General features: G+C 41.5%; 1 protein-coding gene and 1 non-coding gene across 2 annotated transcripts in view; one reads left to right on the plus strand and one right to left on the minus strand.

The window, feature by feature from the left end:
• SNX4 (sorting nexin 4) overlaps positions 1 to 21,377 on the plus strand; it is a 77,601-nt gene extending 56,224 nt beyond the window's left edge. The window contains exons 10-14 of the mRNA XM_050781728.1: positions 6,596 to 6,685; positions 9,655 to 9,754; positions 13,345 to 13,490; positions 16,257 to 16,371; positions 20,205 to 21,377. Of these exons, the coding sequence (XP_050637685.1) occupies positions 6,596 to 6,685; positions 9,655 to 9,754; positions 13,345 to 13,490; positions 16,257 to 16,371; positions 20,205 to 20,252 (499 nt within the window). The 3' untranslated portion in view covers positions 20,253 to 21,377. The remainder of the gene's footprint in view (positions 1 to 6,595; positions 6,686 to 9,654; positions 9,755 to 13,344; positions 13,491 to 16,256; positions 16,372 to 20,204) is intronic.
• Positions 21,378 to 21,856: 479 nt separating this feature from the next.
• LOC126949549 (small nucleolar RNA U13) lies at positions 21,857 to 21,958 on the minus strand. The gene has a single exon (XR_007723826.1). It is a non-coding gene; the product is annotated as a small nucleolar RNA U13 (small nucleolar RNA).
• Positions 21,959 to 23,307: the final 1,349 nt, after the last annotated feature.

The raw sequence follows: 23,307 nt of genomic DNA on the forward strand, positions 1-23,307 counted from the left end.
CTCCTGACTCAGTCGTGAGTAGCTGGGATTACAGGTGCCCATCACCACGCCCAGCTAATTTTTGTATTTTTAGTAGAGACAAGGTTTTGCCATGTTGGCCAGAGTGGTCTCAAACTCCTGGGTTCGAGTGATCTGCCCAACTCGGCCTCCCAAAGTGCTCAGATTATAGGGGTGAGCCACCGTACCCGCCCCCCCACCCTTTTTTTTTTTGGAGACAGTCTCACTCTGTTGCCCAGGCTGGAGTGCAATGGCACCATCTTGGCTCCCTGCAACCTCCACCTCCCAGGTTCAAGCAGTTTTTCTGCCTCAGCCTCCTGAGTTGCTGGGACTACAGGCATGCACCACCACGCCCAGCTAATTTTTGTATTTTTAGTAGAGATGAGGATTCACCATATTGGCCAGGCTGGTCTTGAACTCCTGACCTCGTGATCCGCCCGCCTCAGCCTCCCAAAGTGCTGGGATTATAGGCGTGAGCCACCGCGTCCGGCTTTTTTTCTTTTTTTTTTAACAGTCTTGCTCTTTCTCCCAGGCTGGAGTACAGTGGTGCTATCGGCTTACTGCAGTCTCCTCCTCCCAGGTTCAAGCAATTCTCCTGCCTCAACCTCCACAAGTGTGGGATTACAGGCATGAGCCACCATGCCTGGCCTCTTTGCCCATTTTTAAATTGAGTTGTTTTTTGCCTATTAATTTGTTTAAGTTCTTTATAGATTCTGGATATTAAACCTTTGTCAGATAACATAGTTTGAGAATATCTACTCCCATTCCGTAAGTTATCTGTATACTCTGTTGATAGTTTCTTTTGCTGTGCAGAAGCTCTTTAGTTTAATTAGGTCCCAACTATCAATTTTTGTTTTTGTTACAATTGCTTTTGGAGTCTTCATCATTAAATCCTTGCCATAGCCTATGTCCCAAATGGTATTTACTAGGTTTTCCTTTTCTTTCTTTTTTTTTAATAGTTTCAGATTTTACATTTAAGTCCTTAGTCTATCTTGAGTTGATTTTTGTATATGATAACAGGAAGGGGTCCAGTTTAATCTACATATGGCAAACCAACAACTGAATTTAATCAGGATGCAGGATACAAGTTTAATATTTTAAAATCTATTTTTATATAATAGCAACAACAATTTGAAAATAAAAAATTAAAACAATGCTATTTATGATAAATAACATCAAAACACAAAACTTAGGTATTAATTTAATGAAAGATACAAAAGACCTCTACACTGAAAACTATATAAAACATTGCTGAGAGAAATTAAAACCTAAATAAATGGAAAGATAAACTATGTTTATAGATTGGAAGACATTGGTAAGATGTCAGTTCTCCCAAATTGCTAATTCTAAAGTTTACATGGGCCGGGCACAATGGCTCATGCTTATAATCTCGGCTCTTTGGGAGGCCGAGACAGGTGGATCACTTGAGGTCAGGAGTTTGAGACCAGGCTGGCCAACACAACGAAACCATGTCTCTACTAAAAACACAAAAATTAGCCAGGCATGGTGGTGCATTCCTATAGTCCCAGCCACTTGGGAGGCTGAGGCAAGAGAATCGCTTGAACCTGGGAGGCAGAGGTTGCAGTGAGCCAAGACCACACCACTGCACTCCAGCCTAGGTGACAGAGTGAGACTTCGTCTCAAAAAAATAAAATAAAAAATAAAAGTTTATATGGACATTTAAAGAACCTAGAATAGCTACAACAATCTTGACAAAGAACAAAGCTGGAATATATTACTTTCAAGATTTACTAGGCCAGGCATGGTGGCTCATGCCACTTTGGGAGGCTGAAGCGGGTGAATCACCTGAGGCCGGGAGTTTGAGACCAGCCTGGCCAACGTGGCAAAACCCATCTCTACTAAAAATACAAAATAAATTAGACAGGCGTGGTGGTGGGCGCTTGTAATCCCAGCTACTCCGGAGACTGAGGCAGGAGAACCACTTGAACTCAGGAGGCGGAGGCTACAGTGAGTTGAGATCCCACCATTGCACTCCAGCCTGGGTGACAAGAGTAAAACTCTGTCCCCCCTGCAAAAAAAAAATAAATAAATAAAAGATTTACTATAAAGCTAAGTTGTAAAGATAGTGAGTTATTGGCATAAAGTTGAACAGATTGACCAGGTACAGTGGCTCATGCTGTGATCCCAGCTCTTTGCAGGCAAACGCGAGTAGATCCCTTGAGTCCAGGAGTTTGAGATCAGCCTGGGCAACATGGCAAAACCCTGTCTCTACAAAAAACTACAAAAATTAGGCCGGGTGTGGTGGCTCAAGCCTGTAATTCTAGCACTTTGGGAGGCCAAGGTGGGTGGATTATATGAGGTCAGGAGTTCAAGACCAGCCTGGCCAACATGGCAAATCCCTGACTGACTCTACTAAAAATATAAATATTAGCCAGGCATGGTGGCATGCACCTGTAGTCCCAGCTACTCAGGAAGCTGAGGCAGGAGAATTACTTCAACCCAAGGAGGCAGAGGTTGCAGTGAGCTGAAGATTGCACCACTGCACTCTAGCCTCGGTGACAGAGCAAGACTCCATCTCAAAAAAACCCAAACTACAAAAATTAGCTGAGAGTGGTGGCGTGCACCTGGAGTCCCAGCTACTTGGGAGGCTGAAGAAGGATGATCACTTGAGCCCAGGAAGTCAAGGCTGTAGTTGAGTCATGATCCTGCCACTGCACTTTAACCTGGGTGAAAGAGACTGTGGGAAGGAAGGAAGGAAGGAGGGAAGGAGGGAAGGAGGGAAGGAGGGAAGGAGGGAGGGAGGGAGGGAGGGAGGGAGGGAGGGAGGGAGGGAGGCCGGGCGCAGTGGCTCACACCTGGCTGGAGATCGAGACCATCCTGGCTAACATGGGGAAACCCTGTCTCTACTAAAAATACAAAAAATTAGCTGGGTGTGGTGGCAGGCACCTGTAGTGCCAGCTACTTGCGAGACTGATGCAGGAGAATGGCGTGAACCCGGGAGGCAGAGCTTGCAGTGAACCAAGATTGCACCACTGTACTCCAGCCTGGGTAACAGAATGAGACTCCGTCAAGAAAGAAAGAAAGAGAGAGAAAGAGAGAGAGAGAGAGAGAGAGGGTGTCAATGGAACAGGATTCTGTACAGAAATAGATTCACACTTCTATGTTCATTTAGGGAGGGAGGGAGGGTCAATGGAACAGAGTTCTGTACAGAAATAGACTTACACCTCTATAGTTCATTTAGGGCGGGAGGGAGGGACGGTCAATGGAACAGAATTCTGTACAGAAATAGACTCATACTTCTATAGTTCATTTCAACAAATGGTGTTGGAATAACTGGATATCTACATGGAAAAAAAAAAGAACTTTGAGCCTTATCTTACACTTGACACAAAACTAATTCAATTTGGATCATACACATAATTGTAAAAGGTAAATTACAGCTTTTAGTGGAAAATATTGCTAAAAAGGATATGAAAAGAAAAAATTACTTTAAATGGCAAATTGGTCTTCATCAAATTTAAAATTTTTGTTTAAATTTTGATGAAGACCTATTTACCACTTGATACCATTGAGGGAGCAAAACATAGGGAGTTAAATGGGGTACAGAGTTTCAGTTGCAGAAGATGAGAAAATTATGGAGGTGGGTGGTGGTAATGATTATGCAACACTAAATACCACTGAGTTGTACACATAAAAATTATTAACAAGGTAAATTTTATGTATGTTTTACTATTTTTTTTTTTAATTTTAATATAAATTGATACAGGGTCTCACTGTGTTACCTAGGCTGGTCTCAAACTCCTGGGCTCAAGTAATCCACCTGCCTTAGCCTCTCAAAGTGCTGGGATTACAAGCATGAGCCACCCCGCCTGGCCTTTACTATTTTTTAAAAAGTGACACTATTAAGACAGTGAAGAAGCAAGTACAGAAGCAAACATTTCTAACCATAGTATAGAAAGAACTCCTGTGACTCAAAAAGACAAAAAATAGATCGTAAATATTCTCACCAAAAAAATAATGCTAAGTATGTCAGGTGATGGATATGTTAATTTAGCTTGATTTAATCATTTCATAATGTATACATATGTCAAAACATCATATTGTACACTGTAAATACATACAAGTTTTAAATTATACCTTAAAGCTGGGAGAGAAAAAGGAAAAAATGTGTTTATGTAAATATTACTTTCCTTTAGGCCGTGTTCCAGACCAACTAGCTATTTTTTTCAACTATTTTGTTTAACCTTAAGTCTTCCTGTGGTCTCTTGATTTGGCATTTCAGTGTTTGCCAGAATTTAGGGTTATGCCTTCAGTTGATTTATTAAAGTGTTAAATAAAATTCTCAGTACTGAGATCTAAAAATCTTTATCATTTATACTTCCCCACCCTAGGATATTCTAGTTTCTGCCTACGCTGTGTTTCCTATCTTCAGGCCACCAGCCCTGTGCTCCTCTTTGTTTTCTTCACATTAACTCTTCCAGAATCATAGACTTAGGAACTAAAGGCAGGTTTTCCTACTCTTAACAGTGATTCTCAAGACTTTTTTTCAGTCACATATAAGAAATTCTTCATTCTCATAGCTGTAAGTTTGTAATTACAGAATGTATATGTTCACTGCTTTTATAAATCCTATAAGCACATTGCTTTTCAAATGAACCTTAGCATGGTTTTGTTTATTTTGTCTTACAACTTCAATAAACTTGATGAGGCAGGCCTAGAGATATAAAATATGTCCGTGTGAAGGAACCAGAATTAATTTGAAAGAAGGATACCTGTTGTATCACACAGAAGTAGTGCATGCATATAGCCCCTGTCCTTATGGAATTTACAGTGCTATCAGAGAAATAAAACCAACACACGAGGCGGACTCGAGGTGCACTGCCTGTGAGTTAGTCCTGCTCCTCAAGGAGCAGTGCTCTTCAATAAAAGGTTTCCACCTGACACCACCAGCTCACCCTTGAATTCTTTCCTGGGCAAAGCCAATAACCCTCCTGGGCTAACTTCCAATTTTGGGGCTCACTTGTCCTGCATTATCTAGATCTGGTAATTCCTTATCTAATGTCAATCTAAAAGGAACAGTAGAATGGTGTTTGTAATTAAATGTATCTAATAAACTGCAACTTGCCATGTATTTCATACAATTTTATATTAAATTATAATACCTTGTATCAGCTATGATTTATTCTCTTTTTTTTGTTTGTTTGTTTTGTTTTGAGACAGATTCTCACTCTGTCACCCCAGCTTGAGTACAATGGCACATTCACAGCTCACTGCAGCCTCGGACCTCCTGGGCTCAGGCAGACCTCCCATATTAGCCTCCCAAGTACCTGGGACTACAGGCATGCACTACCACGTTCGGCTAATTTTTGTATTTTTTGTAGAGACAGGGTCTTGCCATGTTGCCTAGGCTGGTCTTAAACTCCTAGGCTTTAGTGTACAATCTCCGACTACAGCTTTTCCATCTACCCTGGCGTTAGTACCGAGTTTTCTTTTGTCACTAGATTTGTCACACTCAACCTATCAATTGGCACATTGTAGATGTTCAACAAATACATAATTCAAATAAAAGAATAACTTTTTAAAAAACCAACACATGAGATATGACTTTGATAAAATTTAAGTTCTACATTGTTGATAAGGGAACGGAAGTAGAATGATGACTAAAGACTAAAGCAATCTGGGAAAATTTCCTAGAGTTGTTGAGACATGTGCTTGTGTGGTTTGGAGAAGCAATGTGGGAGCCATCATATTCTGTACAAATGAAGACTCGTGTGGGAATGAAACTGGTATGACATTGAGGGAGTCTCCCAATCAAAGCAGAGGATGCTATTAAGAATTAGTATAAAATTTTCTGTAATCTTTATTTACTCTACTTTTTCTTTGTAGCTTCTTGGCATCATTATAAATAAATAGTTGCAACCAAGAACATATGTATACCAGTATACCAATAATACCAACTCTTATTCTTTCTGCAGATTTTGTAGCCCTTTTATTTATGTCTTTGAACAAAAGATATTACAGTCTTACAAGCTTCTTAAGCTGCCTATGAAAAGGACCATTTTTTGTTTGGTTTTTATTTCTAAGTCATTGCTGACCAAAACATTTTGGTAAAATTCAATAAAATCATCATGGTAATTACACATTGCTACCAGTGATTCTGAATGCTAATTCTCACTGTCTGTACTTACAACATCACTGATGGGTAGCAAATTGTCTGTGGGCCACACCTAGAATTGCTGTTTTTTGTTTGTTTGTTTGTCTGTTTGTTTGTTTTTGAGATGGAGTCTTGCTGTGTTACCCAGGTTGGAGTGCAGTGGTGTGATCTTGGCTCACTGCAACCTCCTTCTCCCGGGTTCAAGAGATTCTCCTGCCTCAGCCTCCCAAGTAGCTGGGATTACAGGTGCCTGCCCCCATTTCTGGCTAATTTTTGTATTTTTAGTAGAGACAGGGTTTCACCACGTTGGCCAGGCTGGTCTCGAACTCCTGACCTCAAGTGATGTGCCCATCTTGGCCTCCCAAAGTGCTGGGATTACAGTTGTGAGCCACTGTGCCCAGCCTAATTGCACTTCTTTAGAACCCTAATACTTTGCGTTCCAATGAAAATAACTCTTTATTTTTGCCATTTTTTTTTAAACAGGTATGCATCTTCTATTGATGATATTTTGGAAGATGAAGAACATTATGCAGATCAGTTAAAAGAGTATCTTTTTTATGCAGAAGCATTGCGGTAAGTTTAATAAAAGTTCCAGGTGCAGCCATGGGGTTGTTCGCCACTCTCCTCATATGCCACTGTAATGTACAGATAGTAAAGTGTTTTTTAAATGAATGCATTCCCTGACATAATGAGTGAAGTCTCATTGTATTTCTCTGTGTTGCAGAGTGCTAGGCATAAACATGTAAGACGAGGCCTGCCCTCGAAGCATCATTTTGATAAAACCTACCAGCCTTAGGCATCAAGTGTGTCTGTATGTTGTTGTTTCCACTTTTTCCAGTTCGAAGCTTGGAAGCAAAATACAGAGTGTGTGTAACAGTATCTGTTACTAGGTTGTATATTGCTGTTTTTATTCCGTGTGTCTTATCAGTAGCTTGTATAACGTCCTTATGTAACAAGGACTTTCTTATCTGTTCTTGTGGTATCTTTTACAGAGCCAAAGGGAATTCTCTTTTAGGTAGTCCTACGTGACTAGGAAAAAGTTAATGTATTTTTTTCTGATCAATTTAGAAAAAGGAATTATTTTCCCAGAATAGGTGGCTTTTGGACAGTTACCCTGTCACTTTTTTTTTTTTTTTTTTTTTTTTTTTTTGAGACAGAGTAGAGTTTGGCTGTGTCACCCAGGCTGGAGGGCAGTGGCGTGATCTCGGCTCACTGCAGCCTCTGTCTCCCAGGTTCAAGCGATTCTCCTACCTCAGCCTCCCAAGTATCTGGGATTACAGGCGCCCGCCAACACACTCGGCTAATTTTTGTATTTTTAGTAGAGACAGGGTTTCACCATGTTGGCCAGGCTGGTCTCAAACTCCTGACCTCAGGTAATCTGCCCGCCTCGGCCTCTCAAAGTGCTGGGATTACAGGCGTGAGCCACCGCTGTCCTGTCACTTTTAAAAGCAGTATAAGAATTCTGTTAGAAAAACAAAAGATCACTATTCCCTTACCTGTATGGTGACTGGTGTGAAATCATCTGCACATTGTTAGCTTGTTTTCCTCCTAGGGCTTTGAGTAGTAGGAAGTCTCACCAATGTATTTTCAAGTCACCAAGCAAAAGAAAGTTGGCCGGGTGAGGTGGCTCCTGCCTGAATCCCAGCACTTTGGGAGGCCGAGGCAGATAGATTACCTGAGGCCAGGAGTTCGAGACCAGCCTAGCCAACATGGTGAAACACCATCTCTACTAAAATTACAAAAAAGTTAGCCAGGCATAGTGGTGGGTGCCTGTAATCCCAGCTACTGAAGAGGCTAAGGCTTGAACGGGGGAGGTGGAGGTTGCAGTGAGCCGAGATCACATCATTACACTCTAGCCTGGACAACAGAGCGAGACTGCATCTCAAAAAGAAAAAAAAAAAGAGAAAATTTCTGAGTACAGTGGAATTCTCTGCAGCTCTTAAAAATTATAAAAAGGATTAAGGTATATTGACATGGAAAGATGGCCAGGATATATAGCCATGTGAGAAAAGAGGTAGGAACCATTTGGGGTGTGTGGATATGGTATTTGTCAATGCCTAGCTAAATTCTGGAAGGTTATGTACTATCTGGTAACACAGATTATATCTGGATAGTGGGATTGGAGGAAAGAGTGTTCTTGAACTTTCTTTTTGTATTTTGTATTTTTTATTTTTTTGAGACGGCGTCTCACTCTGTTGCCCAGACTGGAGTGCAGTGGCACAATCTCTGCTAACTGCAACCTCTGCCTCCTGGGTACAAGTGATTCTCCTGCTTCAGCCTCCCAAGTAGCTGGAATTATAGGCATGCGCCACCACCCCCGGCTAATTTTTGTATTTTTAGTAGAGATGGGGTTTTATCACATTGGTCAGGCTGGTCTCGAACTCCTGACCTCAGGTGATCTGCCCACCTCAGCCTCCCAAAGTGCTGGGATTACTGGCGTGAGCCACCACGCCCAGCCTCTTTTTTTTATTTTGTGCATTGCTGTATTAGAATCTTTTTACAGTGAACATAGATTACTTTTATGATCATAAAAACTATAAACATTTCTAGGCCGGGCGACATGGCTCGCACATATAATCCTAGCACTTTGGGAAACTGAGGTGGATGGATTGCTTGAGCCCATGAGTTTGAGACCAGCCTGGGCAACATGGGCGAGACCCCATCTCTACAAAGCACAAATTAGCTGGGCGTGGTGGCACATGCCTTAGTCCTAGCTACTTAGGAGGCTGAGGTGGGAGGATTGCCTAAACCCAGGAGGCAGAGGTTGCTGTGAGCCAAGATTGCACCACTGCACTCCAGTCTGGGTGACAGAGTGAGACCTTGTCTCCAAAAAAAAAAAAAAAAGCTAATAGACATTTTCTAAATCACAAAGAAGAAAACTTTGAGGTATTATTTTTTCTAAGAATACTCAGTGCTATGTGAGATTACAGCATTAGTTCTTACATTATATTAAAAAATGTTTTATGTATGTGATAATGGCATGTTTATTGAAAGAAATGTTCCAAGTATCTATAAAACAACTTTTTTTGTGTTAAGAATATATGACGTTTTTGGCGGGGTGCAGTGGCTCATGCCTGTAATCCCAGCACTTCGGGAGGCCGAAGTGGGCGGGTCACATGAGGTCAGGAGTTTAAGACCAGCCTGACCAACATGGAGAAACCCCGTCTCTACTAAAAATACAAAATTAGCTGGGCATGGTGGTGCATGCCTGTAATCCCAGCTACTCGAGAAGCTGAGGCAGGAAAATCATTTGAACCCCGGAGGCGGAGGTTGCAGTGAGCCAAGATCACGCCATTGCACTCCAGCCTGGGCAACAAGAGCAAAACTCTGTCTCCAAAAAAAAAAGAATATACGAAGTTTTTATGGTTAGATTTTGCTAGATTCCACTTTTAATGTTGGGCTACTGCATTTTAAACTTGAAAATTCTGGGCACACACGTTCTGCCCTAGTGAGACATTGTGAATGGTTCTCCTCTACCCTTGAAAAATATGTTTGACATGTTAAAGAAAAAGTTAAATGGCAGCACATTTTTTCATCTGTAGGGCTGTGTGCAGGAAACATGAACTTATGCAGTATGACTTGGAGATGGCTGCTCAGGACTTAGCGTCCAAGAAGCAGCAGTGTGAGGAACTGGCAACTGGGGTGAGTATTTTTCTTTTGGCCTCTGATGATATTGTAGCAACATGGAATGTTCCTCACAAGCACTCACTCTAAGTGAGTAACTCACTCCTGTGGAATCAGCTTCAGTTGCAATACTCAGGACGGCTGCACCTTTTACAGGGGAATAATTTGTGAGTAACTTTATAATTATTTTGTTATTATCTTGATACAAAAAGATGTAAGCCATTTAAAACCATGTACTGTATAGAATTATAAGAAATTTTGCCAACATTTCTCTGCTGTAATCAGTATCATCTGGTTTCTTTAAAAAAAAAAAGTTAGCCGGGCATGGTGGCTCACGCCTGTAATCCCAGCACTTTGGGAGGGCGAGGCGGGTGGATCATGAGGTTAGGAGATCAAGACCATCCTGGCTAACATGGTGAAACCCCATCTCTACTAAAAATACAAAAAATTAGCTGGAAGTGGTGGCGGGCACCTGTAGTCCCAGCTACTCAGGAGGCTGAGGCAGGAGAATGGCGTGCACCTGGGAGGCGGAGCTTTCAGTGAGCTGAGATCGTGCCACTGTACTCCAGCCTGGGCAACAGAGCAAAACTCTGTCTCAAAAAATAAATACATAAATAAAATTTAAAAAAAAAAGTTTATTGGGCTGAGCACTGTGGCTCACACCTGTAATCCCAGCACTTTGGGAAGCCAAGGCTGATGGATCACCTGGGGTCAGGAGTTCGAGACTAGCCTGGCCAACATGGCGAAACCCGATCTCTACTAAAAATACAAAAATTAGCCAGGTGTGGTTGCTTACACCTGTAGTCCCAGCTACTCGGAAAGCTGAGGCAGAAGAATTGCTTGAACCGGAGAGGTGAAGGTTGCAGCTAGCCGAGGTCAGACTATTGCACTCTAGCCTGGGTGACAGAGTGAGACTCCATCTCAAAAAAAATTGTTTTTATTTATTTTTATTTTTTGAGACAAGGTCTGGCTCTGTCGCCCAGGCTGGAGTGCAGTGGTGTGATCAGGGCTCATGGAAGCCTCAAACTCCTGGGGTCAAGCGATCCTCCTGCCTCAGCCTCTTGAGGAGCTGGGACCACAGGCATGTGCCGCCGCCCCCCCAGCCTGGCTGATTTTGTTTATAGTCTCATCGTGTTGACCAGGGTGGTCTCAAACTCCTGGACTCAAGTGATCCTCCCACCTCAGCCTCCCAAAGTGCTAGGATTACAAAGGTAAGCCACCATGCCTAGTCAGTCATCTGGTTTCTAAGTCCAAGTGAAAAAACATGCAATGACCTTTATCAGGTTTAACTTTGCAAGGTACTTTGTAGAAATTTGAGTTGACTTTGAAAAGCCTTACCCACTTAGAACCAGTGCATCTTGCCTAACAGGGAGCTTTTGATGTATTTTATTCTTTAATGCTTACAGTGAGTACTTGTGAGGAAAATTCTATATCTGGTTGCATTAGTCTTGGATCATTTTTATAATAAGCTTTCTACTCTCCGGTTATTTCCTTGCAATAAATTAGCCATCATGGTGAGCAACACATTCTGAAAGTAGTAAACCGGCAGCAGTGTCTCTCCTTAGTTAATAAGCACTGTAGTTTTGTTTTTTTTTTTTTTTCCTTAGATGAAGTCTCATTCTGTCACCCAGGCTAGAGTGCAGCTCACTGCAAGCTCCACCTCCTGGGTTCACGCCATTCTCCTGCCTCAGCCTCCCGAGTAGCTGGGACTACAGGTGCCCGCCGCCACACCTGACTAATTTTTTTGTGTGTTTTTAGTAGAGACGGGGTTTCACCGTGTTAGCCAGGATAGTCTCAGTCTCCTGACCTCGTGATCCATCCGCCTCGGCCTCCCAAAGTGCTGCAGGCGTGAGCCACCGCACCTGGCCAAGCACTGTAGTTTTAAAAGTGCTTTTCACATATATTACCTACTGGTTACATCTATGAAAAGTCATAATATATGTGGGGAAAGACTTGTGACCGGGACACATGTATAAACTAGGCCCTTGGTTTATTTTTAAAATTCAGTGGGAGAAGTTCCCAGGCCATTTTCAGGGAGCTTGGTTCCCTATTCCTGCATGTCAAGGGAAAAGTGTTTTCTTCAGTAAACTCCAGAAAGTGAGGAAATGTTAAAGCAGTGAAGCTTGAGGCTGCCTTCCAATGCTGGGATTTAGGTATCCTGTTTTATTAATAGATGCCCAAGTTTGAGCGTGAGTTGTGCAGATTTTAAATATGCTTCTTTAGTTTGGTTTATTTCCATAGTTGCCTAGTGAATTTATCTACTTTTTTATAACAAAGTAATTTTTAAAAATATGAACATTCATACAGAGTAAGAAATAACTTGTCTAATATTTCACGTGGAAGTTTTCCATTTGATTATGAAATTCAAGCTGGGTACGGTAGCTTACAACGGTAATGCCAACACTTTTAGCGGCAGAGGCATAAACCCACAATTGCTTGAGCCCAAGAATTTGAAACCAGTGTGGATTAATATAGCTAGACCCTGTCTCTAGCAAAAATGTAAAAATTTGCCAGGTGTGGTGGCATGCACCTGTGGTCCCAGCCACTTGAGAGGCAGAGGTAGGAGCATCACTTGAGCCCAGGAGGTTGAGGCTGCAGTGAGCCATGATTGTGCCACTACATTCCGGCCTGGGCAACAGAGCAAGACCCCATTTCAAAAAAAAAAAAATTCAGTTAGAAGTTTGCCCTTTTTAACTACTCCATATTATTTCAGTGTTAGAAATTCTATTAGGATTCTTGGCTATGACTCTGTAAAAATAAATAAAAAATCATATAAGAGTCCCCTGGTTGTGAAGCTTATGGTGGTTTTGTCTGACCTAGGGGAAATATGGCAAGTGTTTTCTCTTTCTTTTGTGTGTGTGTATTGAAATATACGTAACATAAAATGTACCATCTTGTCCATTTTTGATTGTATAGTTCAGTATTGCAGTCATCCCTCAGTATCTTCAGTGAGATTGGTTTAAGGATCCCTTGGATACCAAAATCCTCAGATGCTTAAGTCCCTTATATAAAATGGTGTAGTATTTGCATATAACCTGTGCATATCCTTCTGTATACTTTAAATCAGCAGTCACCAACCTTTTTGGCACTAGGGACCTGTTTTGTGGAAGATAGTTTTTCCATGGACCAGGGTGGGGGATGCTGGGGATGGTTTCAGGATCATCAGGCATTAGATTTTCACAAGGAACACACAACCTGGATCCCTCACATGCGCAGTTCTCAAACCTATTGAGAGTCTAATGCCTCTGCTGCTAATCTGACAGGAGGCAGAGTTCACGTGGTCGCTAGCCTCCTGCTATGCAGCCTGGTTCCGAACAGGCCATGGACTGGTATCACTCCGTGGCTCTGGGGTTGGGGACCCCCTGCTTTAAATTATCTCTAGATTGTTAATGCCTAATACAGTGTAAACACTGGTGTCTCATGTAAGTGGAATCATACAGTATTTGTCTTTTCGTATGTGTCTTATTTCACTTAGCATAATGTCCTACAGGTTTATCCATGCTGTAGCATATATCAGAATTTGATTCCTTTTAAAGGCTGAATAATGTTCCATCGTATGTGTATGCTGCATATTGTTTATCCATTCATCTGTTTCTATTTCCTTGTAGACTGTGAGAACATTCTCTTTGAAGGGAATGACTACCAAGCTTTTTGGTCAAGAAACTCCAGAGCAGAGAGAAGCCAGAATAAAGGTGCTAGAAGAACAAATAAATGAAGGAGAACAACAGCTGAAGTCTAAAAATCTGGAAGGCAGGTAAAGATACTGCGATGTTTAAGTAAGCTAGGCTTGTAGACTATATGGCAAATTATTTTTATTTGTAACAATTCCCAGCTTCATTGGCATCCCTGAATACAGCCTGTTCCTTTAAAATGCATTCGTAAGAAATTTGAGTTATCCGGCTGGGTGTGGTGGCTCACGCCCATAATCCCGACACTTCAGGAGGCTGCGGTGGGAGGATTGCTTGAGCGTAGGAGTTTGAGATCAGCCTGGGCAACATAGGAAGACCCTGTCTCTACAAAAATAAATAAATAAATAAAAATAAAAGAAAGCTGAATTATAAAAAATCATGTTATAGAAACAGTTGTTTCAATGTGGGGGAAAGAGAAATAAAAGAGTTCCAGCTTCATAATATTAGTTTCCTGCACTTTTCCTGATTTCTACCCTTTGTACTTTCCCTCTGCCGTTTCTTCTCCCCCTGCCCCTCCTTCAGTACCCAGCTGAAGGGTTACTTTATCGTGAAGCCTTCTCAGGCCATCATGGCATTTAATTCATGCCAGTATGGTATGGCGGTTTTGTATTAGATGATTGATTGTTCTGTGTGACTATGCCTGGCTAAATTTAAGCCCCTCAAAGTCAGTGATTGTATCTTTTTCACATTCATGTCCCAGTGCCTTGCATAGGACTTAGCATGTAATTGTTACGTAAGGATTTCTAGAAATTCAGTTCTCAAAGACCCATTATCACTGTTTGACGCATTTTCCTTATTTTTGTTTTCATCTGACAGTCAGAGAATAGACCAAGGCAGACCAAGAGTGTGTTATGGGTTTTGAGGTGGTTTTCTTCATTTTTGGAACTACTGGCACCAAATATGGCAAAGTAATAGAATTTAAAAAGACAGGCTGGGCGCAGTGGCTCACGCCTGTAATCCCAGCACTTTGGGAGGCCGAGGTGGGTGGATCACGAGGTCAGGAGATCGAGACCATCCTGGCTAACATGGTGAAACCCCGTCTCTACTAAAAATACAAAAAATTAGCCAGGCACGGTGGCAGATGCCTGTAGTCCCAGCTACTCGGGAGGCTGCGGCAGGAGAATGGCGTGAACCCGGGAGGCGGAGCTTGCAGTGAGCCGAGATTGCGCCACTGCACTCCAGCCTGGGCGACAGAGCAAGACTCCGTCTCAAAAAAAAAAAAAAAAAAAAAGACAAATGCCTCTTGGGATTTTTATTTTTTTTATTTTTTGAGACAGAGTCTCACCCTGCCGCCCAGGCCAAGTACAGTGGTGCCTTTGTTGCTCGCTGCCACCTCAAAGTCCAGGGCTCAAGTGATCCTCCCACCTCAGCCTCCCAAATAGCTGGGACTGCTGGCTACCATGCCTGGCTAAAAAATTTTTTAAACTTTGGTTGTCATTTAAAACAGGTACATGCGGCTGGCCACAGTGGCTCACACCTGTAAACCTAGCACTTTGGGAGGCCTAGGCGGGCGGATTACCTGAGGTCGGGAGTTCAAGACTAGCCTGGCCAACATGGTGAAACCTTGTCTCTACTAAAAATACAAAAAATTAACCAGGTGCAGTGGCATGCACCTGTAATCCCAGCTACTGTGCAGTGGTGTGTGCCTGTATTCCCAGCTACTCTGCAGGCTGAGGCAGGAGAATCACTTGAACCCTGGATGCAGAGGTTGCGGTGAGCCGAGATCACGCCTCTGTACTCCAGCCTGGGCTACAGAGCGAGACGTGGTCTCAAAAAAAAAAAAAAAACCATGCTAAATGTGATTCATAATCCATCATGTCAAAAGAGTGTATATTTTCCAGTGACCCCTGGAAGGCACTTACTTCATTGTGACTGACACCTGTTAGGCTTGTGAGCTGGCTCAAGTGTCATCTATGTGTATTTTATAGGAATAATTTGAAGGTAGAATCCTTGTGGCAAAAACGTAGATTATTAGGCCAGGTGCAGTGGTTCACGCCTGTAATCCCAACACTGTGGGAGGCTGAGGTGGGCAGATCACCTGAAGTCAGGTGTTTGAGACCAGCCTGGCCAACGTGGTGAAACCCTGTCTCTACTAAAAATACAAAAACTAGTTGGGCTTAGTGGCGCGTGCCTGTAATCCCAGCTACTCAGGAGGCTGAGGCAAGAGAATTGCTCAAACACGGAATGCAGAGGCTGCAGTGAGCCAAGATCACGCCACTACACTCCAGCCTGGGCAACAGACTGAGACTCTGTCTCAAAAAAAAAGAAAAAGTAGATGAAAAGATACAAGCATATATGGCTATTTGTTTGCTTTTTCCCTAATTATAATTTTTAGGAAAAGAAAAAGCTATCTTTTTTTTTTTTTTTTTTTTTTTTTTTTTTTTTTTTTTTTTTGAGACAGAGTCTCGCTTAGTCGCCCAGGTTGGAGTGCAGTGGCGCGATCTCGGCTCACTGCAAGCTCCGCCTCCCGGGTTCATGCCATTCTCCTGCCTCAGCCTCCCAAGTAGCTGGGACTACAGGCGCCCGCCGCCTCGCCCGGCTAATTTTTTGCATTTTTAGTAGAGACGGGGTTTCACAGTGTTAGCCAGGATGGTCTCGATCTCCTGACCTTGTGATCCGCCCGCCTCGGCCTCCCAAAGTGCTGGGATTACAGGCGTGAGCCACCGCGCCCCGGCCGAAAAAGCTATCTTAAGCAATAGCTTTTCCTTCTACATAAGCAATTAAAAACCAACTCCAATGAGAACTGGTTAAATTTATAATATTTATAAATGTATAATACACAGTTTATTTAACTTAAATAAGAATAATAATGGCTACACCTTTTATTTCAGAGAATTTGTGAAAAATGCATGGGCTGATATTGAACGCTTCAAAGAACAAAAGAACCGAGACTTAAAGGAGGCCCTTATAAGCTATGCAGTCATGCAGATCAGTATGTGCAAAAAGGTAGGTTTTGGTTTCAATGAAGATGTATGTATATTCAGAAGTACTTATACATTTCTTTAAATTACCTTACTTGGACCAAAAAAGTTTTCATTTTTATTCTCCTGTAGAATGTTTACCAGTTTCTCTATTTTAATTGTGTAGGATTTCTGTTTTATTTCGTTTTGGTTTTTTGATTTTAAAATTTTAAATATTTAAAAAATAGAGATGGGGGGGTCTCACTATGTTGCCCAGTCTGATCTCGAATTCCTGGTCTCATACAGTCCTCCTACCTTGGCCTCCCAAAGTGCTGAGATTACAGGTGTGAGCTGCCACATCCAGCCTCTACTTAATTTTGAAAGAAGTGTTACAACCAGTATGCCCATTACTGAGTCTCCACTCATCTAAAATCCAAATTTGTATCCCCCGTTTATAACTTGTATTTGAGAATATATACCAAGATTATTTCGATCATATGGTACTCTTCGACCAGACAGTAAAATACCATTCCAGATACATGCCTTGATTGGAAAATAGCTTGAACATTATTTTGTGAAGATGTGGTTATGATATGCTTCCTCGTAAAGTAAATCGTTCATGTTGCTGATATCCATAGTGAAAGATATAAACATTGTAGCTTATTCTAGTTAAAATAAATGTTTGACAGTGATGGAAGTCTTTCTAAAACGTTGGTTTTAGAAAGAACAAAATAGGAAACATTCCTTAACTTCTTTTTTATAACCTAAGATCTGCCAATGTGACTGCCAGTACCAGTGCTTTGATTTCTATCACCTGTTATAATTTATCAAGCACTTTTACATGCATTATCTCAGCAAATTACATGGGAAGATGAATTCTCACATTTATGAAGACCTTCTTAAAGGGCAAAATCACACTCATATAAATATATATACAATTCTTAAGCTTTAATTTGTCCCCAAATTTTTATTTTTTGGCTAAGGGCCATCACTGAGAGAACAAAGATATTTTGAGGCACAAACACCATACCCACTCACTGGTTAAGTCGGCTCCATTTGGTTTGGACAAATTCATATTTATGCCTCAGTGAATTATAAGTTACTGTGTACTGTGGATCTTTGGAGTCACTTAAGTTAAGATCGTGACTGGTGAGTTTGCAGGTGCTAAAGCATTGAGTGTGTTGTACTTTGTAGCGTCTCTATCTTTTTTTGCCTTCGTTCTGTCACCTCTTCTTGCCTGCAGCTAGGTGCTAGATATTTACGGTCCTTTGTCTTTCTCTTTTTTTTCTTTTCTTTTTTTTTGAAGTGGGGTCTAACTGTGTTACCCAGGCTGATCTTGAACTCCTGGGCTCAAGCAGTCCTCCCGCCCTGGCCTCCCAAATTGCTGAGATTGTAGGCATGAACCACCACCCCCAGCCGTACAGTCCTTTTTCCAATCTAACTTTTTAACCTCAAGAAATCTGAAAGACCAGATAACAAAGGTTTTTAGTGTTTCTGTTTTTCTGTAAAAGACTAATTAATAAGCTCCTTGTGACCTCTCATTCACTTCTTTCCAAAGTAAAATGCAAGACCTTTATATAATGTATCAAAGGACTTTCCCCCTCCACTTTGTTTAGGCTGCAGTGGTTGAGGGTACTAGAAATTTAATCTCTGAATATAAAAGATTCTACTATAGCTGTATTTGGACATACTGTTGGATATTTTGTAGGTTTATTCACAAATCCTTAGATAACTAGTAAAACAAAAAGTTTAATAAAAGTGTATGTTCACCTTGTTTCCCAAGAGTGGTACTATGCAATTTCATCATTTTATTTTCTTGCCTAAGTGATAAAGATTTTTATATGTGATCCTAGCTATTTGGGAGGTTGAAGCAGGAGGACCACTTGATCCCAAGAGTTCAAGACTAGGCTGGGCAACATAGTGAGACCTTCTTTCTTTCTTTTTTTTTTTTTTTTGGAGACAGAGTCTCGCCCTGTCACACAGGCTGGAGTACAATGGCGTGATCTCGGCTCACTACAACCTCCGCCTCCCGGGTTCAAGCGATTCTCCTGCCTCAACCTCCCGAGTAGCTGGGATTACAGGTGCGTCCCACTATGCCAGGCTAATTTTTTTGTATCTTTAGTAGACAAGATTTCACCACATTGGCCAGGCTGGTCTCGAACTCCTGACCTCGTGATCTGCCCGCCTCCGCCTCCCAAAGTGCTGGGATTACAGGGGTGAGCCACTGCACCCGGCCTGAGACCTTCTTTCAAAAAGAAAAGAGAAGAAAAAGAAAATTGTTTAAAACCTTAATAAATAGCCCAGCGCGGTGGCTCACGCCTGTAATCCCAGCACTTTGGGAGGCTGAGGTGGGCAGATCACGAGGTCAGGAGATCAAGACCATCCTGGCTAACATGGTGAAACCCCGTCTCTACTAAAAATACAAAAAATTAGCCGGGCACGGTGGCAGATGCCTGTAGTCCCAGCTACTCAGGAGGCTGAGGCAGGAGAATGGCGTGAACCCGGGAGGTGGAGTTTGCAGTGAGCTGAGATCGTACCACTGCACTCCAGCCTGGGCGATAGACCAAGACTCTGTCTCAAAAAATAAATAAATAAATAAATATCCTTAATAAATGACACACTTTAATGATTAAGTATTAAAAAGTTCCTTTTTCATAAATTAGCAATTATTGGAGAATGTGTATCTTACTTATTGAAAAAAAAAAAAAACCCTTACCGGGCACAGTGGCTCACGCCTGTAATCCCAGCACTTTGATAGGCCAAGGCGGGAGGATCACAAGGTCAGGAGATTGAGACCATCCTGCCTAACACATGGTGAAACCCCGTCTCTACTAAAAATACAAAAAATTAGCCGGGTGTGGTGGTGGGCGCCTGTAGTCCCAGCTACTCGGGAGGCTGAGGCAGGAGAATGGCATGAACCTGGGAGGAGGAACTTGCAGTGAGCCGAGATGACGCCACTGCACTCCAGCCTGGGCGACAGAGCGAGACTCCGTCTCGAAAGAAGAAAGGAAAAAACCCTTAAGTTTTACTGTTACATCTCTATAAACATGTAGTTTTGCTTATGCATATTAGGCCATCTATAACTTTGTGCTAAGTAACTTCAGGTACTAAGAGGGATTCAGTAATTTAGTACATAGGTTTTATCAAAACTTTAGTTATTAGAGTAATAATTTAATAACTCAATTTATATTTGTTAGACTAATAAAGTTTTTTGTTTCAAATATTACATTGAAAAAACCAGGCCAAGCACTGTGGCTTACACCTGCGATGCCAGCACTTTGGAAGGCAGAGGCAGGCAGATTGCTTGAGCCCAGAACTTCCAGACCAGCCTGGGTAACATAGTGAGATTCCATTTCTACAACAACAACAACAAAAAAATACAAAAAATAAACCAGGTGTGGTGGCGTGCACCTGAGGTCCCAACTACTTGGCAGGCTGAGGTGGGAGGATGCCTTGAGCCCTGGAGGTCGAGGCTGCAATGAGCCATGGTTATACACCAGCCTGGGTAACAGAGTGAGACCCTATCTCCAAAAAAAAAAAAGAAAAAGGAAAAAAAAAACAAAAGAAACGACTGAAAACTTGTGTGATTTACAAATAGAAATCACTTGAGTATGTGATACGAAATGAATTAACTCAGTTTTCCAACAAGTTGTAGGAGTTCTTTCTCCATTTTGAAGATAAGCTCATATTAGAGATTCTCTTTCTCTTTTCAGAAGCATTAGACATGTGCTTACATTAGCCACTTCCCAAAATAGTGTCATATTTGCTCGACTTCTTAATTACTCCAAAAAGCAAAACTTAGTGTACCACTAAGCCAAGTACTTAGGTTTTCAGATTCCTTCCAAACTCACCTTTTAAAGTTTTTATTTTTATTTTTAGGGAATTCAAGTTTGGACCAATGCTAAGGAATGCTTTAGCAAGATGTAATCCTGTGAATTGAATTTCTCTTCAATCAAAGTGCCCCAAAACAGAAGCACAAGTAAATAAAAGAAATTTAAGTCGCTACCTAGTGTACATAAACATATACGATAAGTTGAATGAATTCAGCTTTCTTTAACTTAATTGTAGTCATGTTAATGTAGCACAAAAAAGATGTATTTTAATGAAGATGAAATATTATAATTTGAGGTTTTGGGGACTGGTGCTGATTCCAAAAAGTTAATTTAATAATATATACCAACAGATTGTCAGGCTTCGGAACCAATGACTGAATGTCAAGATGTTTGTTAATTTCTAGATGTTTGTTTCAAGGCCAACTGTTTCAGATCTATTAATGTAGGGGATTTTTCCCTAAGATTGAATTCCTGTATTTATTTGGTAAGGTCCACTAATCTGTTATAGGGAAGTATTTTCTCTTGCCTTATAGTTGAGCTATTTGGTTTGACAAAGCTCAGCAGAAACTTGATGTGAAAAATCTAAGATTTTCTCCTACATTCATTGATGCCCCTCGTAACATTTGCATACACTAGAAAATGCCTTCAATTTGTGTTTTACCAGAATTTTGATACTGATCAGAAATTTTATACTGCCAACAAAGAAGACTCAACTTCTCAGATCTATAGTGGAATACATTGTCACCCTTTAGCTATTGCTATATAGAAAGTTTTAACTGAATATGTTACATATAAGAATTAAATTCTTCTCAAATAATTCTTAACCTCAGTAATGAGCCTAAATTTACTCTGCTTGGCTCTCTACACATGGCATTTCAGGGTACAAGATGTAGCATTTCAATGTGTAAGATATATGTACTAAACATATGTGTTGCTATCTTCATCATTAACATTCTTTTCTATTGCTTGGCTGTAATTTTTGTAAAGATAAATTATATTGTTTTTTTAGATGTATGTTTGTGGTATATGTTCAGAAGACAAGCATCTTCATTTTGCTAGCTTTGCAAAATCTTAAAATGTGTACTCGTTATTTCTAATGACATAAAAAAAAAATCCCCAGTCCTATTTAGCATTTGACTTTTTTATATGTTTTAAATGTTGCTGGATTTTTGTGCTGTTTGCCAAACTTATACAATAAATAAATGAAATATTGTGCTGATTTTCAGATGATTTTTGTTAATTTAACAAGGGGATCCATACATATTAATATCTGATGCTCTGTAAGAAAATGATATCTGTCATATTACGTTTTAAAGTGATTAATGCCACATGTTCTCACTTATCAGTGAGAGCTAAACACTGAGTACACATGAACGCAAAGATGGGAACAGTAGACACCAGGGCTTACTTTAGGGGGTAGGGTGGGAGGAAGGCGAGGGTCGAAAAACTAGCTGTGGGGTACTATGCTCGCTCCCTGAGTGATAAAATCATTTGTACACGAATCCCCAGCAACACATAATTTACCCATGTAGCAAACCTACACAGGTATCCCCTGAACCTAAAACAAAAGTTGAGGAAAGAAAAAAAATAAAGTCATTAATGGTATAAATTTGTCATCTACCAAAATACTGGTTTTTAAAAATATAAGATGCTGAAATGAGACATGATTTTTAAAATTCTACTTTTTTTTTTTTTTAATGTCAGATGGGTAATGGTTGAAGTTGTAACAAGGTTTGAGGGAGGCACATCTCACATGTGGGTGTGAACACCTAATCATCATGCTTATGAACACAAAAGGTTCATGAGTTTGTTTGTTTTTTTTTATTTGTTTGTTTTACTTAAAAAAAGAAATAGAGACAGGGTCTCACTATGTTGTCCAGGCTGGTCTGAACTCCTGAGCTCAAGGAATCCTCCCGCTTCAGCCTCTCAAAAGTGCTGAGATTACAGGTGTGAGCCACCCTTACCTGGCCTGTTTTTGTTTTGAGACAGGGTCTCACTCTGTCTCCCAGGCTGGAGTATGGTGGCACAATTATGGCTCACTCCAGCCTCAACCTCTGGGGGCTCAAGTGATCCTCCCACCTTAGCCTCCCAAGTAGTTGGGACTACATATGTACACCACCATGCCTGGTTAATTTTTTTATTTTAGTCTTGTAAAGATGAAGTCTCACCGTGTTGCTCAGGCTGGTCTCAAACTCCTGGGCTCAAGCGATCCTACCCCCTTGGCTCCCAAAGTGCTGAGATTACAGGCAGGAGCCACTGTACCCGGCCATGGCAGGGTTTTCTAAAAGATAAAATTGGTAGAAGCAAGTCATCTGTGTGGATACACATTTTATTCCACTGAATTGTATCATCTCTTGACAGATAAAATACCTTTCCCCTTGGCATTTAAAGATCAAAAGCCTTTTCCCAAACTAGCTTTGGACCCAATGTAAAATGTTAAACTTTTTTCTACTAGCAGAGCAGAGTTCATTTGAGAAGGCCATTATTAACTATGTTTCAAAAGTGATTTAAGTTCCGTAGCTCATGCCTGTAATCCCAGCACTTTGAAAGGCTGAGGTGGTTCGACTGCTTGAGACCAGTTCAAGACCAGCCTGGGCAACATGGCAAAAACCCATCTCGACAAAAAATACAAAAATTAGCCGAGTGTGATGGTGCACACCTATGTAATAATCCCTATCCAGCTACTCAGAAGGCTTAGGTGGGGGGATCACTTGAACCTGGGAGCTTGAGGGTACAGTGAGTCATAATCACACCACTGCACTCCAGCCCAGGCAACATAGCAAGATCCTATCTCAAACTAGCCCAGGCGACATAGTGAGATCCTGTCTCAAAAAAAAAAAAAAACTGCAGTGAGAAAGGGCAAAAGCAGCCGGTCTCATGGAGCACAAATGTGCTTCCCGTCCCGACCTGCAACGCGCTGCCTCGTATTACAAGTGCTACCAGATCGCCTGGTTCATACCCTGGAGCCCCGGCCCGGACCATGTGGCGAAAGCGGCCGAGTTCCTGGCCGAGCACAACAAAGCAAGGCTGAGCATCTTCACTGCCCGCCTCTACCACGACTGTGACCCGGGATTCCAGCATGGGCTTCACAGACTGCAGGACAAAGGGGCACGTGTGCAGATCATGTCTTCTAAGGAATTTGAACACTG

The sequence above is a fragment of the Macaca thibetana genome, chromosome 2 (assembly GCF_024542745.1).
Source record: "Macaca thibetana thibetana isolate TM-01 chromosome 2, ASM2454274v1, whole genome shotgun sequence".
NCBI classification, from domain to species: domain Eukaryota; kingdom Metazoa; phylum Chordata; class Mammalia; order Primates; family Cercopithecidae; genus Macaca; species Macaca thibetana.